Source organism: Microcaecilia unicolor, chromosome 6, assembly GCF_901765095.1.
Source record: "Microcaecilia unicolor chromosome 6, aMicUni1.1, whole genome shotgun sequence".
In the NCBI taxonomy this organism is placed as follows: domain Eukaryota; kingdom Metazoa; phylum Chordata; class Amphibia; order Gymnophiona; family Siphonopidae; genus Microcaecilia; species Microcaecilia unicolor.
Genome location: NC_044036.1, coordinates 280,471,524 through 280,493,861, shown reverse-complemented (window position 1 = coordinate 280,493,861; position 22,338 = coordinate 280,471,524). Strand labels below are relative to the sequence as shown.

The 22,338-nt window shown below is 43.8% G+C and overlaps 1 protein-coding gene across 1 annotated transcript in view; it reads left to right on the top strand.

The window, feature by feature from the left end:
• Positions 1 to 22,338, top strand: part of NACC2 (NACC family member 2) — a 149,366-nt gene that overhangs the window by 79,722 nt on the left and 47,306 nt on the right. Inside the window, exons 2-3 of the mRNA XM_030207942.1 lie at positions 12,501 to 12,562; positions 13,995 to 14,937. Of these exons, the coding sequence (XP_030063802.1) occupies positions 14,058 to 14,937 (880 nt within the window). The 5' untranslated portion in view covers positions 12,501 to 12,562; positions 13,995 to 14,057. The remainder of the gene's footprint in view (positions 1 to 12,500; positions 12,563 to 13,994; positions 14,938 to 22,338) is intronic.

Below are 22,338 nucleotides of genomic sequence, written 5' to 3'. Positions count from 1 at the left end.
AAATAAAAAATTAATATTATATCTCCCCTATCATTTCTCTCCTCCAGGGTATACATATTCAGGTCTTTTCTCATGTTTCCCACTGCAGACCCCCTACTATTTAGGTCACTTTCCTCTGAACACCACCTTCAAAACTGAACACAGTACTCCAAATGCTGTCTTACCAAAGACTTGCCCAGGGGCATTTTCACCTCCTGTTTTTTTTCTACTGGTTATGCCCCTCTCAGTGCAGTTAGGTATCTTTCTGGTGGTGGATCCAAGGTGGCACTGTAGAGGAAAGCCGCACTTTCAGGATCTTTGTGCTCGCCGAATTTCTTGACCTCATCTGGTTCTCAGCCCATGGTGGTCATGGGCAAGAGGAGCAGGAAGATGAGGGAGTTTTCCCTCGACCTCCACCGCTATTCCCCCAACAAGGTAAATGTTGCTGCTTCAGTTCAGAGTTGCTACTGGAACCCTTCTAACCTCCTCCCCTTCTCTGGATGTCAGCATGTCTACATTGACTAGCAGTATAGATGGGGCTTCCTTAAGCCCTGTTGAGCGAACGCCTCCCCCCCCCCCCCCCCCCGCAGCCTGGGAATAAGTTTGTCATCGCTGAGCCTGCTTTCCATACCTCTGTTGAGTTGGATGGGGGTTTGCAGAGAGGGAGCTCAACGTTGGCTAAGACAGCTTTAGAGCCTGGAGAACTTTTAACATTGTGTGCTTCAAAACTTTTTCCAGCTAATATTGTGAGTACTCTGGCCCAGGTCATAAGCAGTCCCACTCCTGCTGTTACTTCTTTATGACCTTTAATAGTGGAGAACTGTAAGGATATTAAAATAATTTCTGAAGCGGTGTTGGTGCAATCACAAGCCACTGTTCATCAGTCCTCCAAATTGAATCTATCTATCTACTTATCATTTCTATAGCACTACAAGGCATATGCAGCGCTCTACACCATACACAGAAGACAGTCCCTGCTCAAAGAGCTTACAATCTAGATAAGACAGGTAAACAGACAGAACAATTAAGGGTAAGGGAATAAAGAGATGAGGATAAAGGACAAGGTAAGTGAGTTAGGAGTCAAAAGGTGGGTTTTGAGTTTGGACTTGAAAATGGCTAAAGACGGGGCTAGACGTACAGTCGGGAAGTCTATTCCAGGCGTGAGGTGCAGCAAGATAAAAGTAACGGAGTCTTGAATTAGCGGTAGAGGAGAAAGGGACAGATAAGAGAGATTTGTCTACAGAATGGAGTACTCGAGGGGGAACGTAGGGGGAGACAAGAGTGGAGAGGTACTGGGGAGCGGCAGAGTGAATGCACTTATAGGTCAGTAGGAGAAGAAATTCCAGAAATTGAATATTCTGGAATCTAAAGTTTAGACTTTAGAGGGTTTGAGTTTAGCCTCAGTGAAAGATAAGAATTTTCTTCATCGTCGTTTGGAATACCTGGAGTACAAAGTTGGAAGATGTAATCTGGGATCACTCAATTTCCCTAAGTCACCTTTGATTGCTCCTTTGGACATGGTAAAAAAATGTATTTGGTAGAGATTCTAGGAATGGCTTGTGATTCTTTACCTGCTATAACATGGGTGCAATACATCTTAGCCCAAGGAAGATCTTTAGGAGAACCCTCTAGTGTTTCTAGAGGGGATAATTTGAATCTGTCTGCCTTTCTAGAATCCTCATTGGAAGTTGTTACTCAGAGGACGACAATGGTGGTAACTTTTGCTTTGGAGCCAGACCGGAATTCTGTATTAAAATTATCATTTAGGCATTTGGACTGTTTTGGGGGTTAAAAGTGGGGTTTTCCTGATGTGTCAAGAGAGACAAATGCAGCACATGGCTTTCCTGGCCCTTCAGGCCAAGTTACATGCCATAGGCGCCAATTTTGTTTTGCAATTTCACTGTTTGTTTTATAGTTCTTGAGGGTAAATCATATCAGTTTTTTGATCCTAAGCATTTGGAAGATTTTCTTATAGCTAAAGAAGAAGTTAATGTCATTGTTTAACCTTTACGCTGCTAGTCAGAGGCTAGAGATGAGGTTGGATAGGGATGCTGTCTTTACCCAATTTTTTTAGTTTATTTCTATTATTCTTGGATCTGTGTTTCTTTTCTGGTAGTCTATAGTAAAGATTTATTACCGTATTTGATATTTTGGATTATAATTTTTTTGAATTTCTGTTTATCTCATCTTTTGATGGATATATTGTTTGAAAATTTAATACAGATGAAAATTTTTTTTTAAGTATCCTTCTAGCCTTGGCCACCACCTTGTCACATAGTTTCTGCGGATCTCAAGATGGTGAAACAGTCATCTCTCAATATCTTTCCAGGTCTGCGCATGTTAGCCTCTCACCTCCTGTCACATACATCGCCTTTGGATTTCTGCAGCCCAAATATATCTGCCTATATTTTTTCATATTAAAGCTTAACTGTTATCCCAAACTGCTAATTTATGTAGATCCATTTTCATGCATTCCACTTCCTCTGTGATGTCACTCTGTTGCCTATCTTCTTGTCATTTACAAAAAGACATACTTTTTCCTTTAAGCCCTTCAGCAATATTACTTATAAATATGTTGAACAGAAGTGGCCCCGGAACAGATCACAGAGGTACTCCACTTCTCACTTTTTTTTTTAGTGAATTATATTTACTACCGCCCCCTGGCACCTATTAGCCAATTTCTGATCCAGTTAACCACCTTAAGTTGAATCCTGAAGCCAATCAGTTTATTTATGAGCCTCCTATGAGGAACAGTATCCAAAGGCTTTGCTGAAATCTAAGAAGACCACATCCAACATATGCCGTCATGCCACTTCTTTTGTTACTCACTCAAAGAAATCAGTCATATTTGTTTGACATGATTTGTCTTTGGTAAAGCCATGTTGCCTCAGATCTTGTTGAACTGTAGAAAGTTCACTATCCTTGCTTTCAGCAGTATTTCTATTACCACCTTTTGTGAAGAGGGTCCACATCAGCCTTTCTCTAATCCCATGGTATTTTTCCAATCTTCAAGGAATCTATTCACACATCCTTTAGAGGGCCTGCCAGAACCTTGCTAAGCTCCCTCAGTATCTTGGGATGAATTTCATCTGGTGCCATGCCATGGCTTTGTCCACACTTAGTTTTGGAAATGATTCATAAACACTTTCTTCCATGAACAGTATGGTATCTACATCATTCTCATTTGTATCTTTGTCAATCAACTGATTGTATTATGGTCACCAATACCAAGTAGACCTACCACAACTACTCCTGCACCAGGTCCTACATTCCACTGAGGACTAGATCTAAAGTAGATTCTCCTCTATTTGGTTCCAGAATAAGTTACTCCGTGAGGCATTCATTTATGGCTTCTATAAACTATACCTCCACAGTATGTCCTGAATCAATACTGGGGTAAAGGAAATCTTCCATTATCATTTTGTTGCCTTTTTTGTTTTTCTAATTTCTCTGAACATTTCACTGTTTCTTCATTCTGGTCAGGTAAATGGTAGTATACCCCCACACCTATACTCTGTCACACATGAAATTTCTTGAACCCTCCTTTAGGATTTATCAAGGACTCTACACTGAGAATTAAACTGTACTCAACTAATGTAATTCAAGCCACTTTATAAACCAGTTTCAATAATATATCTATTGACCTGCTGATGAATGGCTGCATGCTTGTGACTTTTTTCATGAAAAGTTGAATTTGTCACTTCTTTTTATGGTTTTATTACTGTCATATTATTATCTATTTAGTTAATTTATGTTGGTGTTCTGGTTTTATGGGTTTGTTCTTTTCTGTTATTACTATGGTGTTCTTTTCTTTACTGTATTATTTTGTGGATTTTGTACACCACTTTGATGTACACTGGTATTAAGGGTGGGTATAGCAAATGCTAATCAAACCATAAACCACTATTGATTTTTTTTTGCAGGCATACTTGAAAAGGGTTGCTTTGTTTTGGTAAAATGTCTAGCGGCTCTCACATTTTTTGACTCATGAAAATCTGAAAACTAATCAGCAATATAGATGTTTCTAAGTGAGGATTAATCTAAGAGCTTAAACTTTACAATGAGCAGTCTCCTTGTATCTTAGCAAATTTTAAAGGATAAGGCGTTAGCAAGTGAAAATAAACATATTCTTTCAAAGTAACTTGTAAGTCCAGCTCTATAAGGTTTTGTTTTGTTTTCTCTGGCAGTGTCACATTTCCTTTTAGAGGTCTGTGAAACATTTCAGGAAAAGGTTTTCATGTTTTATTGACAAATCTAGGGATCCAGTCGGGAAAATAGCTATGTGACCAAAAGGGATTAAAAACCTCTATCTTTTGAGAAGAATCACTAAGGAAATGAGGGACTGAGCTGAAACCAAAGTTTTTCTCATCATCTGGCTTTCCCCATCAGCGAACTTTAGAAACAAACCAGTTCCTGTAAATGAGCACTGAAAAGCTACTGTGAGCAGAAAGGTCTATTTATCAGGGGATACCTTAATCTGCATCTCTCGGCAAAGTCTTATTGATTTTCAGACAGGTTTTGATGGTATGTGCTCGGTCTCTTCAAAATCAAAGGTCAAATCTTTCCTTGCCCTAGCTTGACGCTTACAAGAAAGGGAGGCAGCCATATTCCAGAAAAAAAACAAATTAAAATCTCTTCACAGGTAAGAGTATTCTGAAACTGCTTCATTCAGTTGATGGACAGGTTCAGAAGTAACTTGTGAGAAGATTTGTTACAAAGCTGTGACCGCAAAGAGCTGACTTTCTAGCATACAAAGGATCTGAAAACATCAGTCACAGAACTCCAAGGTACAATTTTGGCTATTTTAAAAATATATGAGAGAAAATAATTTACATTTATTAATGTCTGATTATATGTTGCTAAATCCACTCCCTCTTCAGTTCAGGCATGCAGAATTCAAACTTTTCATTGTTCATACAGGAGAAGATAAAAACAGAACCTCTGATGTGCAGCACTATGATCTGAACTGCTTCCCAGACCTTTCTGCCCTTTTGCAGTTTAGAGAAACCTAACTTTGGATTTTAGCTTGCAGCTTTCAGTAGTATCTCAAGTTGGGTTCATTCAGATATTCAGGAGGACATTCAATCTAAGTTTGTATCTGAGTTGAGCAAGGAATAAATAACTTACCCAAGAACACAAGGAGCAGTAGCAAGATCAGATCCATGGCTTCCCCAGTTCTCAGTCTGCTGCTCTTCCACTCCACTGTGCTGACTCCTTAAGTGCAGACTCAAGAGCTTTGTCATTGAGGTCCTAGTGCTTTATCATAGTTGCACTTTACCTTTCCTCCTCCTTTTTCCCAGTGCACCGTACTGAAGATATTTTTATTAGAAAAGAAAAAATTAGAAAAGTTTTATAATCAAGACCCACATTTTCAGAGTCAAGGATCTAGAGTTGCTTACAGGCTTCATTTTTTTTTTCAGAGCAGGCCAATTCACTACTGGTTTTGCTTCATTGAATGCATCAGAGAAATAGGAGCTACGAGGTCATCAATACATGGGGTAAAACCAGGCCTGAATCTACCTGTCATGAAAAAATGAAGCTAGTTGGCGCCCTGGCGAGGATTCCTTACTTAGAAATGTAAGTAAGCCAGTACTTACACAGTGTATGAGGTCCTAGTAGGTAAGGGCTGCCAACTAGCCAGTTTTTCAAAGGAGAGGCTGGCAACCAGCAGGACAGAAAATTGGCCGATGTAAAAGCCTGTTTTCTACCAGCTGCTGACTACTCACTAGTCTCTCTGCAGTCCCCCCTCTGCCCAGCATCTCTTTCTCTTCCTCCCCCCCCCCAAATGCCTCATCTCTCCCTCTTCCCTCCTTCTCTGAGTTCTTCCAACTTGTCTTTACTTCTAGGGGTCACTGGCAGTGTGCAGCAATTAACACAGGCTGCCTCTGGCCATCCCTGAGGCTTTCCCTCCCACCCCCTTTAACTCAACTTCCTATTTCTGAATGTGTGGAACAAGGCAGAGGGAAGACCCCGGGGCCAGCTGGAGGCAGTCCTTGTTAATCACTGCCACCATTGGCAACCCCTGGCAATAAAGGCAAATTTGAAGGACATAGGAAGGAAAGGTGGAATAGGGAGAGACGCTGGGGGGGAGGAGATGCTAGGCAGGTAGGAGCTAGGAAGAGAGAGAGAAGCTGGACCCATAGGAGGGGGAGGGAGGGAAAGGAAAGGACAGAGGGAGAGAGATGCTGGACCCATTGGGGCAGAGAGGAAGAAGGAGAAATGATGGACCCATGGGGGAGGAAAGGGGAGGGGAGAGGTACTGGACCACTGATGATGGAGAGAAGAGAGGGGGAGAGAAGTGCTGGATATGTTGTGAAGGAACAGGAGAGGAGGGAGAAACTGGGCAGTGAAGATGCTGAACACAGAGGGGGAGGATATGAGGACATGGACAGTGTTGGACATGGTGGGGAGGATATGGACACAGATGGGGAGATAAAGGGCACAAATGGATGATGCTGGATATAGGAAAATAGAGAGACAGAGAGGTGATGCTGGACACAGAGTGCTGGACAAGGGGAGTTAGGGAAACTGAAGTGTCATGCTGGCCATGGGAGGATAGGGAAATGGGGGTGATGGTGAACAAGGAGGGGATAAGGGACACAGGGTGAGGAATAAGAGATACAAAGGGAGGGATAGGGACGCAGAGAGGGGAGTTGCTGGACATGGGGGGAGGATAGGGCCAGAGCCACAGAGAGGAATTGCTAAACAGGAGAGATGGAGATGCAGAGGGAAGATGGATGGTGGGCAAGCGAGTTAAGAGAAGAAAAAGCAGAACCCAGAGAGTGGGAAAAATAAAATGTCCAAACAAAGATAGAAAAAGACATTGTAGCTTCTGCTTCGTGATTAGAATATGTTCGTTTTTGAAATGTACATCTGCTAGAGTGTGACTTTTGGGCAGACTGGATGGACTGTTCATGTCTTTATCTGCCAGTGTTAGACAGACATGACTGGGGCCCCAGGCTGAAATTTGCCAGGCCGTGCATTCTTTAACTTCAGGCATTCTTGGGGCCCTTTCTGGTCAGGGGACCAAGGGCAATTGCCCTGGTTTCATCCTCCAATACTATCCCTAATATCTGCTATCTTTATATTTTGCACAGTACAGGGGGAAATATATCTTGTACTACATGCAAGGTCTGGTTTCTTGTGGGGTTCAATTTAATTTCTGTCTACATATCTCTGTTTCTAGTTTGTGGTCACTTATTCTCTATTTGAGTTCTGTGTGTGTGATCGAGGCCAGGTATTCTGTTAGCATGAATTTTCTATGTAGCAATCTGTAGTAATTTGGCTTGTTCAGTTTTGCCAATAGATATATTGATGTGCTAGGGCCCACTGTAATATTTAAGACACTGCCTTTTCATAGGTAGGGTCATTGTTTTGGAAGTTAGAACTGGCATGGTAGATCCTGAATGACATTTTTATAGGGGTTTGTATTTAGTGAGGTTATAATAGAATCAGAAATTTCTTTGAATAGTGAGTTTTGTGGGTAATGTCCTAGTTCTGCTCTTCACCCATTGGTGGTGGTGGTGGTGGCTGCGGCGGCAGGGTTCTGTGGATGCAGAATTTGTTTGGTGTTAATACAGTATGGGAAAAGCATAAGTATGTTGGGCAACTGTGGCTCAATGGAGGCTAAGGAGTGCAACCTCTGATACTTCCCGAACTGCCCCCAGCCGCAGTGTGGCCTGCAGTTGCTAAAGCTTGTACTGCTGCCCTCACTGCAGTTATTTTGTTGAGGGCAGTATGGGGCTGGAGCATGGGAAGGTATTTCTCTTTCAAAATGTTGGCATTCCAAGAGGTCCTTCTTTTAGTAAGCTTGGGGATGCTCTTCAAGGATAGTCTACTTGCCTTCTCATACTTGGGCTGTTGATATGGAGGACATGGCCTGAAAAGGTACTGAGAAAAAACTTTTTTGCCTTCAAAGAAGACATGGTGGGTGGGGGTGGGGGGGGGGGAACCAGGGCTTAATATCTAGGGGAAGAGCCCGGAGTGCAATTTTACAACTTCTTTTCAATGTTCTCCTAGGAAGCTTGGAGGAAAGAGGAGGGAAGGTGTGAGCCTGGAGCACAGCAGAGAAGTACCACTCTGCTTCCTAATCCTGTCCCTTTTCTCCTGTTGCGCCTGGGGTTGGTTCACCTGCCCTCTCTCCAAGCTCCACTGTTCCACTGCCTTTTTCTTTACAAATTAAACCCTGGGGGTTACCCAGTGGCGTATTTATTCAAGGTGTGTGTGTTGCATATGCACTCCCTGTCAGACCTGGCCCCCTTACCTGTGTCTTAAAATCATCTCTGCTCCACTCTTCACCCGGGAAGCAGCAGCAGCGCTCATTGGCTGCCTGCGGCCTGCACTGGGACTTTCTCCCTGAACCGTCCCACCCCTTCTGATGCAACCTCCTAGTTTATAAAGGGTGGGACGGTTCATAGAGAGAGTCCTAGTGTAGGCGGAATTAGAAAAGGTTCAAAGAAGAGCAACCAAAATGATAAAGGGGATGGAACTCCTCTCGTATGAGGAAAGGCTAAAGCAGTGGCATACCTAGGGTAGTTGACACCCGGGGCTGGTCATTTTTTAACACCCCCCTCCAAAATCCGGCACTAGGCATACCGACAATACAAAACACTCAGGGCCTATACAGCAATTCTACCATACCAGAAGCAGTAATTTCTACAAGTCACACAAGGAAAAGGAAAGCATCTTAAACACTACAGTGAGCACTAGAACATCAATTCACCTATTGTAAAACAAAACCAGACAGAATAGTACAGATCATCAATCCTGCACAGTCAATGCCAACTGAAAACCATGTCTTTTTCACAACACAGATAAACCCTAATCCACTATAGAATAAGTAATCATAAACTTTCTATGTAGACAAAAATTAAACTGATGCCAGACTCTGCATACAATGCAACACCACAGAAACAGAAAATGTCGCCTAGTACTGTGCAAAATATAAAGACAGCAGATGTAAAATTGAAAAAACTAACAAATACCAATCACCACTTCACAAATTAACAAATAGAAATAAAACAAATATAGAAAATAAAATACCATTTTATTGGACTAATACCTTTAGCTGTCAGAGGCCAAAACCTTCTTCCTCAGGTCAATACAGTATAGTTCTGTTACAGTATCCTATCCTGACCTGAGGAAGGGGGTTTTGTTCTCCGAAAGTTAGTCAAAATTTATTAAAATTAGTCCAATAAAAAGATTACCTTATTTACATGTTCTATTATAAACATTTATTAACACAGCTACAATACTACTTTATTCTAAAGCAAAAAAATATATATATATATATATTTTATTTACAGTTTGTCTCTGGTTTCTGCTTTCCTCATCTTCTTTTCACTGTCTTCCTTCCATCCAGCATCTGTCTTTGTTCTTTCTCTGCCATCCAGTGTCTGCCCTCTCTGCTGTCCCCGCCATCCAATGTCTGCCCTCTCTCCCTGCCCCTTCCATGCACATCTGCCCTCTATCTCTGCCCCTGTCTGCCCTCTCTCTCCCCCCCTTCCATTCACAGCCCTTTCTATCCCTTCCATCCACTGTCTGCCCTTTCTCTCTGCCCCTTCAATCTACCATTTACCCTCCCTCTCCCATCCATCCAGGGTCTGCCCTCCCTCTCGCTCCCCCTTCCATCCAGGATCTGTCCCCTCTCTCTGCCCCTTTTTTCAGCCCCCAGTTCCAGCCCCTTTATCCTACCTGCCCCTAGTTCTAGCCCCAGCCCACATCTCCTACCTGCCCCCCTTTTCAGCCCCCAGTTTCAGCTCCACTATCCCACCAGTCCGCAGTTTCAGCCCCAGCCCTTTTCTCTCACCAGTCCCGAGCTTCAGCCTCAGCCACTTCTCCCTGTCCCTTTTTCAGCCCCCAGTACCCCAGTTTCAGTCCCGGCCCCTTTTCAGCCCCCAGTTCCAGTACTAGCCTCCTTATCACACCTACCCTTCTTTTCAGCCCCCAGTTCCAGCCCCCTTCATCCACATGCCTTGCATTAGGGACCCCCTTTTCAGCCCCAGCCCCATTTTCCCACCAGCCCCAGGCATGGCCCCCATTTTCTTGCATGCCCCGTCTCAGACCCCAGTTCCAGCCCCCTTCTCCCCTCTGAACACCTCCACCCCACCCCAGTCCCCTTCTCCCCTCTGAGACCCCCCTCCCCACCTCAGTCCCCTTCTCCCATCTGAGACCCCCACCTTCTCCCATCTAACATCCCCCCCGACCCGACCGCCAGCTCCATCGAGAGATGACAGCCCTCTGCCATTAAAGAAAAATCAGTGAACCAGCATCACAGGCAGTGCCTCACATCCACCCTGCTTGTAAAAGAAGCAAATCTCCTTCTTCTCGTCTTTGTCGGGCCTTCCTTCACTGTGTCCCGCCCTCCTCTGAGGTAACTTCCTATTTCCGCGAGGGCAGGACATAGTGAGGGAAGGCCCGACGATAAGACGAGGAGAAGGAGATTTGCTTCTTTTGCAAGCAGCAGGCAGATGCGAGGCGCTGCTTGCAACGCTGCGTCACCGATTTTTCTTTAAAGGCAGGGTAGTGGCAGGAGAAGAGTAGCGGGAGCGGAGCACCCACTGACACCTGGGGCAGACCGCCCCCACCGCCCCGCCCTTGGTACGCCACTGGGCTAAAAAGGTTAAGGCTCTTGAGCTTAGAAAAGAGTCAGGTGAGGGGAGATATGATTGAGGTCTACAAAATCTTGAGTGGTGTAGAACGAGTAGAAGTAAATTGATTTTTTACTCATTCCAAAAGTACAAAGACTAGGGGACACTCGAAGTTACAGGCAATTACTTTTAAAACAAATAGGAGAAAATATTTTTTTTTCACTCAACAAATAGTTAAGCTCTGGAGCTCTTTGCCGGAGAATGTGGTAACAGCAGTTAGTGTATCTGGTTTAAAAAAGGTTTGGACAAATTCCTGGAGGAAAAGTCCATAGTCTGCTATTGAGACAGACATGGGAAGCAACTGCTTGCCCTTGGATTTGTAGTATGGAGTGTTGTCACGATTTGGGTTTCGGCCAGGTGCTTGTGACCTGGCTTGGCCGCTGTTTGGAAAACAGGATACTGGGCTAAATGCACCATTGGTCTGACCCACTATGGCTACTCTGATATTCTTATGTTATGTTCTAAATGGCAGACATACACGTCTTACGTATTGGCACTCGTGCTTGTATTTTGGTATTCCAGAGCGTGTATGTAAGTGAGTGGTCTCTGTTGATAATGTTGATGTTGACAATAACAAAGTGGGCGCTGCTACTGCACGTATCTGACACAAACATATCCATCCCTTTAAATATTTTAGGGAAAAGGTTCTATGTCAGCATGTCCTTTTCTGAAATACAGCTGGAAATGCACATGACCCAGCCTGGCTGTTTCCCTTTCAATCTGTGTGTTTTTTCTGAAATCTGCCTTCACATGTGAGTGAGGAGTAGAGGAAGGCAGTCCTTAGTATAAAATACAATTTCCTCCCTCCACTTAAAGGAATCCTTTGGCACTGTCTTGTTTATACCTGGGCATTTATATCAGAATGCCCCCAGAACTCTGTATAACCTTCCTTTGTTAGGATCAAGTGCACAAATATATGCAAGAAAAGTCCAGAATCCAGAGTGGAAGCAGTTTTCTCCCCTCCCCGCTCCCCCAAAACAACTGCCCTGTATTTTATTGTTTTGACTTCCAAGAAATATAAAACTTCTTCCAAATATGTATACATGGGATAGTGCCACCTCCAGACCTGTGCTTAACCTCCTCCCCCGCCAGCCATTCTACCAGAAACGAGTGTTATAGGCTGTGTTGGCACATGGACATTGGACATTTAAAATATTGCAGGGCAATCCTGATACAAGGTGCAGCACACTGCTTCAGCCCAAGGAGGGGAGAGAAGGGTCTTTTTTTGACTGGCCCTTGCCCAAAAACTGATGTTCCAGGCTCAATCTCTCCTCTCCCCAGCCTTGAGGAGTTAAGGAGCAGCCCTGCCAGCTCTGCAGACTGTTTGAAATAGTTTAAATGCTTTGACACTCTCGGATGTACTGGATGGCAGAGGAGGCAGTTTAGAGCCTAATTCATATGCAAAACTGCACTATAAATTTAAAACCTGTCTCAGTTGCCGTGGCACCACTAAGCATTTCATCAGCATAGTGTACGGTATTTCTGCCATCTTTGTTTGCATTGCAATGACTCATCAAAAGTCTGTCTTGTACCAACACTGAGAGCATTCCTCTGGCACTGATATTTCTCTGTGTTTTTTTTTTTTTTTCAAAGCTTCGGTCTAAAACTGGCATTTACTTCTGGTCCCTAATCAAAGGGCTCTATTCATTCCGGAGAGCAGCCCTGCATGTTAATCTGTATCCGGCCTATTCATTTTAGATGCTGTGCAGTGCTCTGGAGATTTGACTTGGTAAAAGCTTGGGCTACAGCAGATACAAACAGAGGTTTTGATACTATTCATTCTCTCTCCTCTCTCTCTCCCTCTCCCTCCCTTTCTCCCTCCCTCCCTCTCTCTCTCTCTGAACATCTTCCTTGCTGCGTCTGGTGGAGCAGACGGGGTGAGAGAAAGGGATTTTGAAGCTCACTCTGCAGTTTGGACTTCTGAAGGCTTTAAGGTATGTCCAGGATGGGGGGGAAGGGGATGGTGGTAAGGGTGAGGGCGGTCGGATAAGAGACAGCAAAGTTATTTCATTAAAGTGGCTATTATTGTCATCTTTGGCTCTTCCTACTTTCTTTCTGAAGCTGTATGCATTAGTTTGCTCTTTTATCCTTAATGCACATATTAGCAGGTGAACCTTTTTTTAATGTCCTTGTGCAAGCTTTCTGAGCCAGTCTAGAGCAGTTTATGCAGTACCTTCCAATATTTATTTTGGGATATAATGACCCCATGTGCGTTTAACTGAAGGTCCGTGATGTAACATAGTTGTTTGCTTTGGGCATTATTCTTGTATGTATATATATATATATATACACTTGTCTTGTTTTCCCACTGTTTCTGTTGTTGTTTATTTTTTTTAATCAGTTTGTTCCAGGCATTGCTTTCTGTCTTACATGGGAAAAAAAACCCCAAACAAACAAAACAACCCAAATTAATTCTGTAGGTTCTGTTATCTTGGGTGAAGTACCTTAGCCCAAGCAAGGGGATATTGAGGAGTTCGATGTGAGACATGAGATGCTTCCTTCATGGAACTGGAGCTTGGATCCAGACACCAGGCAGGGGAGAAGCGAAGGAGGGAAGTTGGGATGGGGGTGGGGGGGAGGAGTGGAGGGAACTGAGGGTGAAGGAAGGACACAGAACGTGTTCATGACTGCATCCGAGAAACTGTCTAGCACTCTGTCAAGTATCTTTTTAATGCCACAAGGGAACAGATTCCGACAATTCCCATATAGAGGTGCTGTCTCGACTCTGGCCTCCTGGGCATCAGACATAACATAATGTATATTGTTAACATTGCAGCATGACGACGCTGCTTCTTCAGACTGCTCAATAAAATCTGCTGCAGATCGGTCTCTGGCCATGTGAACTTTTAAATCCTGTTTTATTGTCGCTGATCCTTCAGCCACTGCTCCTGTTTGTACGGCACAGATTTTCCTAGCTGCAGCCTAAAGTGTGTTAATTTTCAAGGAAAATGTTTATTTTTGCCATTGAGTTCTGCAGCACAAACAAACCCTGCTCTGTCTGTGCAGTGCTTCCTGGCTGGCTGCTCACATTCAATGCAAGGCATAGTTCCCACAAGTGTCCAATCTAAAGAAGATTCCAGCAGGATTCTTTTGAATGTAGAATACCCTTTTTTGCCACAATCTTATTGCAAACAATACTTAACCTTCCAGCTGTAAATATTGCTTACAACGCAGAGCAGGGACATATACCATGCCCATAAACAAGGATTTGGGGGACCGAAAATGTGTAGTTGTAGTTTTTAACCTAACATACATTATGTTATAGGCTTCAGCTGTGCTTGCTGTCTTTAGAACTGCCTCATTGTAGTACTTACAAGTATCCCCTAAGTCTGTTTTATGCTATGTTGTTTTCTCTTTCCCTTGCAGATGTTTCTTGCCTTGGATGTATTTACTTTGAATATCTAAAGAAGAGTCAGATTCTTCCCCACCATGTCACAGATGTTACACATAGAGATTCCCAACTTTGGGAACACTGTTCTGGGTTGCCTCAATGAGCAAAGGCTCTTGGGACTTTACTGTGATGTCTCCATATTGGTCAAGGGCCAAGCATTCAAGGCACACCGTGCTGTCCTGGCAGCAAGCAGTTTATACTTTAGAGACTTATTTAGCGGGAACAGCAAGAGTGCATTTGAGCTGCCAGCCACTGTGCCACCAGCATGCTTTCAGCAAATCCTGTCCTTTTGTTACACTGGAAAGCTTACCATGGCCGCAAGCGAACAGCTTGTGGTAATGTATACGGCAGGTTTCCTTCAGATCCAGCACATAGTGGAGCGAGGCACAGACTTGATGTTCAAAGTGAGCTCACCACACTGCGACTCTCAGAGCACCATGATAGAAGAGCCTAGCTCTGAGCCACACAGCCCTTGTAACCAGCTGCAGTCTGCTACAGTGCCCTACGTCATGTCACCGTCCATGCCTATCCCACTACTTACCCGAGTGAAGCATGAAAGTCATGAGCTCCAAGCTACAGTGGTGCCAAGCCTCCCGGCCAAACGGCCCCTGGAGGCTCAGGTCAAAGACAGTACGGTTGGGAACGTTTCTGCTGCAAGTGTTGCCGCTTCCGCCCCGTTGAAATTATCTCGGGTCTCATATTATGGGATGCCCAGTTTGGCTTCCCTCATCCCCAGTCTCCACCAAATGCAGTATTCCCAGGGGGAGCGGACAAGCCCCGGAGCAAGCAGCATTCCAACCACTGACAGTCCCACTTCATACCACAATGAAGAAGATGAGGAAGATGACGAAGCGTACGACACTATGGTGGAGGAACAATATGGGCAGATGTACATCAAGTCAACTGGAGGATACTCAGGTAATAGGAATTCAGTCTGATTCTGTGTTGCTTTCATAGAATAGAATGCACTTTACTGTTATGGCACTTTGCATTAGGATTACACATGCTCAAAAAAAATTAATGTTTTTTGTATTTTCTAGATGTTTTCAGATTTTCAGATAGTTTATTTAGTTCATCACATATTTGTATTTTTATTGTGCACTGGATCTTTCTTCTACATGCAAATCAGTTGTATGCTGTTAATTTGTAGCTCTGTATCTGTATATTTGATTTGCGTGAAGAAAAACCTTTTAGGTACCCAAACTCGACGTGTGCTAATAAATCCACATCCCTATTGTGCATGGAGCCACCTCTGGGGTAGATGTCATTGCAGCTTTTTAGCATTTAGACATTGATCTTTGATGAAGACGGTGGGGGGGGGGGGGGGGGGGGGGTATTCCACTGAGCCTTGAAGTCTGCAACCTAGTCAGGTTTTCCACAATGAATATGCATAAGATCTAGTTCATACAATGGCGGCAATGCATGCAAACAGATCTCATGCTCATTCGTTGTCAAAATCCTGAAAACCCAACTGGGTTGCAGCCCTTGAGAACAGAACTTGTGCACTCCTGGAATGGGGAGAACAAATATGTTGGACCCCCAGCACCAGTGGCATGCTTGGTTAAACCAGTGAGAAGAAAGCGAGCGATATTGCTAGAGAATGAGAACCAGGATTCGAGTGCAGATAGTAACATAGTAACATAGTAGATGACGGCAGAAAAAGACCTGCACAGTCCATCCAGTCTGCCCAAGAAGATAAAATCATATGTGCTACTTTTTTATTTGTACTGTCCTCTTCAGGGCACAGACCATATAAGTCTGTCCAGCCCTATCCCCGCCTCCCAACCACCAACCCCGCCTCCCACCACCAGCTCTGGCACAGACCATATAAGTCTGCCCAGCACTATCCCCGCCGCCCAACCACCAGCCCCGGCACAGACCGTATAAGTCTGCCCAGCACTATCCCCGCCGCCCAACCACCAGCCCCGGCACAGACCGTATAAGTCTGCCCAGCACTAGTCCCGCCTCCCAACCACCAGCCCCGGCACAGACCGTATAAGTCTGCCCAGCACTAGCCCCGCCTCCCAACCACCAGCTCTGCCACCCATTCTAGGCTAAGCTCCTAAGGATCCTTCCTTCTGCACAGGATTCCTTTATGTTTATCCCACGCATGTTTGAATTCCGTTACCGTTTTCATCTCCACCACCTCCCGCGGGAGGGCATTCCAAGCATCCACCAGCCTCTCCGTGAAAAAATACTTCCTGACATTCTTCTTGAGTCTGCCCCCCTTCAATCTCATTTCATACCCTCTCGTTCTACCGCCTTCCCATCTCCGGAAAAGGTTCGTTTGCGGATTAATACCTGTTCTGGAAGCTCAGTTCTGTTCCCTCTGCATTAGTTCATTGTTGCCTAACAGTCTCACTTTTTTTTTTGGTTCCTATGAATTCATCTTTACCTGTTTTTGCTTATATATTTCATGGCCAAATAAACAAAGGTCAACAAGCAAGTTGTAGGTAATACTTTTTAATTGGACTGACAATACATTTCTGACTAGCACTTGAGATGTGCACTCCTTTTATGAGGTTAACAAACAAACATAGTGCTTGTAAGGTAGTCAAAAATGTTTTGAGGGTAGTCCCCTGAAAAGGTGTCTTACCCTCTTCTTTTGCATTAGCCTGTTCTCTTCTGGGCTGACTATTCTATGTTCTGGAGCCATCTTTGTGTCTACCCTTATGGCATTTGGAATAAATACTGCTTGAGTGATGCACCTGGCTTCTGCCAAGCTCTGCGCTGAGATGCTATGCAGCCTACTGCAGTCATGCTACAATATCAATGCAGTTAGTCTAGACGACTTACATAACATGCAGGCATTGCCAAGGAGAACAGACTACCTTGGATGCCATGTTTTTATGTATTTTTAAAAAGTGTCTCTGTCACAGTTGCAGTCACTTCTTAGGTACTTAACAGATGTTCGCTGAAGGCGTTATCAAAATGTATTTAATGTTTCCTAAAAGAAAGTGGAGGAAAGCTTAAACATGATGCATTTTAAGAACGAGAATCACTGGATATAATGGTGTGAGAAAAATCCTGCAGCCCTGGAGCTGCTTAAGTTTGTTGGTAGGCCAAGTACCATGATATGTAGGCTTGACCACCCCCACCCCCCGGTGTGGTAAAAAAAAATGTCTTTTGAGTGACTGGTGAATACATGTGTGAAGAGTCGGGACATTCTGGAGAGGAGAATATCTGAGGTGGTGATTGGAGGGTAGGAGAGAAGGCCAGTGTCTGGCTTTTGTACCTTTTACTAGGTTAATTGGGAATGGGTGTGGATGGTAGATAACCTATCGGAGGTTACCTGAATCTACGTTTAACTTCCCTGTTCAGATGTTGAAATGCTTTTCCTCTGCCCCAGTGGACAGGTAAAGATAAATTCACATTTCCTATGTACACTTGAAGAGGATTACCTTTCTTACCTCTTCATATCCAAATACAATGTAAAAGTCCTGTGCTGTAAATTGCTTTGGTTGGTTGGTTTGAGCTGATTTCTGCATGATCTGATAGCTAACCTGAGAATGTTGGCTGACTGGTCACCTGGGTACACATAAATGATAAAATTGTATTCTGAGGCATAGGATCTAGATTTTCTTCATTAGTATGTGGTACAGAGGTTAACTGATCCTGCTGGTGATATTGCCAGTGCTGCTCTGATTTTAGTGCAGTTCCCTTAGAACCATGTCTGATATCAAAACGTTTTTAATCCAGCTAGTAAAACTAATCAGCTGGTACCAACTTGGTTGATTTCTAGGGAGTTGTAGCCTGTTGGTAACAATACAGCTGCCTCACAGCTTGCTGTGTCAGCACGTCCTGCTTTCTTTATACACATCTTTATCACCGCTTCCCTTGCCTCTGCTCTTGAGAGGGTCGAGTGAGTTGTTTGCAATATTGCAACCCTCCAACTTTATTCCTAAAACTGTCATGACTGCAATCGAGAACATTGCATCTTTCCAGGTTGCCCACACCACCCTCCCAGTGCAACCCTCCTTGCCACTAGGAACCCACTGAGTCTGTGGATTTTGGCGATTTTGTACTGTAAAGATCACATAAGGAAATTTTAAATATATTGACTGTGCCATCAGTAAAACAGTTCAGAGCATAAGATTGAAATGTAGCTGTGCTTTGTGGGAAATGACCAGTGGTGAGTAGCCTACTGCCAGAAATGCAAAAAGAGATGGTGGGGGCAGAGGTGGACAGGTCACTTTGTTGGGTACCTGATAAAGATCCAGGACTAGGCAAATTGTTCATGAAGAAGCCCTTTAGTGGAGGAGTAGTGGTTAGTGCAGTGGACTTTGATCCTGGGGAACTGAGTTCAATTCCCACTGCAGCTCCTTGTGACTCTGGGCAAGTCACTTAACCCTCCAATGTCCCTGGTACAAAATAAGTACCTGAATATATGTAAACCGCTTTGAATGTATTTGCTAGTAGAGGAGTGTGGTAGCCGTGTTAGTCCACTCTTAAGGTTATCAAACAAAATAAAACATGGAAAAGAAAATAAGATGATACCTTTTTTATTGGACATAACTTAATACATTTCTTGATTAGTTTCGAATGTATTTGCTAAAACCTCAGAAAGGCGGTATATCAAGTCCTATTTCCCTTTCGCTTTAAGATGAAGTTTCCCAAAGTCTGTGTTCACAAACTTTTAATGGTCCAAGAGCTAGGTGAATTTGCATATTTGGACTGGATGATGGTTAGAGCACTGGTTTTGACATCCAGTTCAAATCCCACTGCTGCTCCTTGTGATCTTGGGCAAGTCACTTAACTCTCCATTGTCTCGGGTACAAAATTAGGTTGTGAGCCCTCCAGGTACAGAGAACTACCCCATGTACCTGAATGTAACTCACCTTGAGCTACTACTGAAAAAAATGTGAGCAAAATCCAAATCCAAAATTTGGTGTTCTTGGAAAGGTGGGTCTGAGGTCTATGTTTTGGAAATCTTGGATTAAGAGATCTTTTCTATCCTTTAAAGAAGTGTCTATCAATGAATTTGTTGTTAACCTAGAAATATCATCTTCTCTACCTAAAGGATGGATGTTATCAATGTGGGTCACTGTTAAGATGTGTCATTTTACTACTAATTCATGCTATTTAGCACAAGACCCATTGTATGCAATGAGACCTAGTTACTAACAGCCCTGGTTAATAGTAAAATAACCTGTCTTAACAGTAGCCCAGGTTGATTAAATGGTTCCAGCAGCTCAGTGTAGACATATTCTTTGGGTAATCATTCCCTTTTAGTCAGTGGCGTTCCTAGGTCGGCTGCCACCCGGGGCGGATCGCCACTGCGCCCCCCCCCCCCCCCCCCGGGTGCAGCATGCCACCCCCCGGCGCATCAACACCCCCCCCCCCCCCGCAGCATTAACACCCCCCCTCCCCCGACGCTTCAGCATACCCTGCATCAACACACGCTGCTGGGGGAGTGTTGGGAGCAGCCGCGTGGCTGTCTGCTCCGCTGGCTCCCTCTGCCCCGGAACAGGAAGTAACCTGTTCCGGGGCAGAAGGAGCAGGGAACCAGTGGAGCCGACAGGCGCGCGGCTGCTCTCTGCACCCCTCCAGCAGCGTGCACCCGGGGCGGAGCGCCCCCACCGCCCTGCCCTTAGTACGCCACTGCTTTTAGTCATGGGACACTTTGGAAGATTTGGAAAGTCCTTTCCAATTTAGCCACGAAATCCAGTGGGGGGGGGGGGGGGGGGGGTTCACACTGTAGCCAACACAGGATTTTAACTGAGATCCTTCCACCACCCTGTGCTGGGCATTCACCAGCTGAGCTACTGGGCCAAGTCCCAGGAATAATTTAATAGACTGATTTCATGTCCCAGAGAATCCTAGAATTAATGCCTGGGTGCCACAGAAAAATTATCAGCTCATAGTTGGCGGTTTTACTTCTCTTGTAGTCAGATACTCCTAACAAATGTGCTAAAGAAATATTAAATTAAAAAGCTTTTAAGACATCATGAGTAAGTCATGCACAGAGGGATGTAGAGATTTTAAGAGCTTTTCCTTCATGTGGAAGATAATTCACTGCAAGAGCTTTAATCAGGAAACTTTATAGGAAGTCATAGGCACCATGTTCCTTTGTACTCTGACTCTCCTCTGCAGGGAAGTTACTCTGGCTAAGTTCCACCATCCATCCATGGACCTGAATAGGGCCTGGGAAGCTCTATATTTAAATATCCTTGCATTCCTTTTGATCACTGCTTAAAATGAAACCATGGAAGCTTACAAGAGATATGAGCTATGAATCAGTACAACATTAAGGCTATTCAGAGTTTAATTTCCTTTCGTTTTGTACTTGTTTCCCATTTAATTGCATCTTAAGATCAGATCAGCTAAATGGCAACAGAAAACTAATTATTTCATATCATGGATCAAATCTGAATGTGGGGAATAAGTTCCATAGTGTTGAACATGCAGCCCAAGTTTGTATTTATCTGTGTGAAAGTTTTTGCATGGCCCTGGGTTTTTGTCATATTCAGATGACATGCCCTCATGATGATTGCTGGTGTTAAGCAAATGTTGGTAGCTTTGTATTTGCATTTCTTTGGCCATTTGAAGGAAGGATTTATTTTGCATGAGCTACAAGGTCCTTTATGTACACAAAGCACTCGGAAAAGTTTGGGTTTATTGTGACTGGGGGATTTTTATGGACCAGGTTTTTTTCTAACCTATAGTTGGCATCGAATGTCCTTCTTGGTGAAAGGTAAGCTATCGTATTACTCCGAGGTGAAGAGTCATTGGGTACTTTTGATTACCTCCTCCTCACCTCTCCAGGTTTTATGAATTTAGCTATGTTTGAGAACTGTTGCCATGGAAAAGTTTAGGAGCAAGAAAGAGTGGCCAAGGATAGGTTTTCAACTTTCCAGTTTTTTGTTTTTATTTTTTGGAACACATAATTCATTGTGACTTGAAACTATTTTGTTTAAGTTTTGGAGAGGTCTTGGAGAGGTGTAAATCAGTTGTATTGTTCCTCGCCTAGATTGGTTAAAAATACATGTAAATAAGTAAATAATAAATTAATGGAATTCTGTAATGTCTGGGTTAAACATAGAGGAATCCTTAGTTGTGAAGAAATTAAGAGGAAATCAGTTGAGGTCTACAACATCTCCAGACATTAAACTATGTAGGATCTAATGGTCTTGATGGAAACACTACCAGTGGACGTGGCTTAGAAAAGCTGCCTGCCATGGTTGTGCACATGGTCGATGGACTGATGGTGAGATGTTAATAGAATGCTTGGTTATCAATAATCTTATTTATCATGGCAAATGAAAGTATTGATGAACTAAGACAAGCCATTGTTAATTAAGGGGAGCATGAATACATAGTTAATACAAATTGCTCAATGGAAATATAAATAATCTCCTCTACAAAGCATAACATTTTCTTACTAATAAATTAACAAATATAGGGCTCCTTTTACCAACCTGCTGCAAAAGGGGGCTGGTGCTGGCGTCGGCTTGTGTTTTACATGCACACCGAGGCCCCCTTTTACCGCAGCTGGTAAAATGGAATTCTCGCTTTCCTAGGGAAAATGGCAGGGTGGCAAGTAAAGCACTTGCAGTGCGGCCATTTTGGGGGGAGAGCCCTTACTGGCGCCCATTGAGGTGGCGGTAAGAGCACCCACGTTAACCCACCGGTAACCGGGCAGCACACGGCACTGCCTGATTACCACCGGTGTTACATAGAATAACATCACTCTGATATCCTACAATTTTATTAATTAATTTTTTGTGCATAAACCCTCTTACTCATGTAAAAGACCTCTTATAAAATTACACCATGAATTATGTTCTAGAAATATGCGTGATGACAATGTGAACTTTTATGTAGCCCTCATATAGGCATCTTTGGGAATATGGTTTGGTGAAGTGTGACGGAGTGACAAAGTACACACTTACTCCCAGATTCTATAAATGGTGACTAAAGCTGCGCACTCAAATCAGCATCTGTAGCCGATTTGCGCACGGAACTTAATTGATTAACAATCTAATCAGCGTTGATAATTGGCCATTATCGGCACTATTGGCACTAATTTGAATTTACGCATGCAGCTTTCTAAGCATATTCTGTAAAGTGGTCCACGTAAGTACTCATGCGTGGATCACAAAAGGGGTGTGGCCATGGGCGGGTCACGGGCATTCCTGAAAATTATGCACACTGTTACAGAATATGCCCACTCCAGACCTAAATAAGACATGGGCGTTTACACCAGGTTTTAGTTGGCGTAAATGGCTGTGCCTAAATTTTAGTCATGGGAGAGCCGCTACGCATATTCTATAAACCACGCTTAACTTTAGGTGAGGTTTATAAAATAGCACTAAGCGT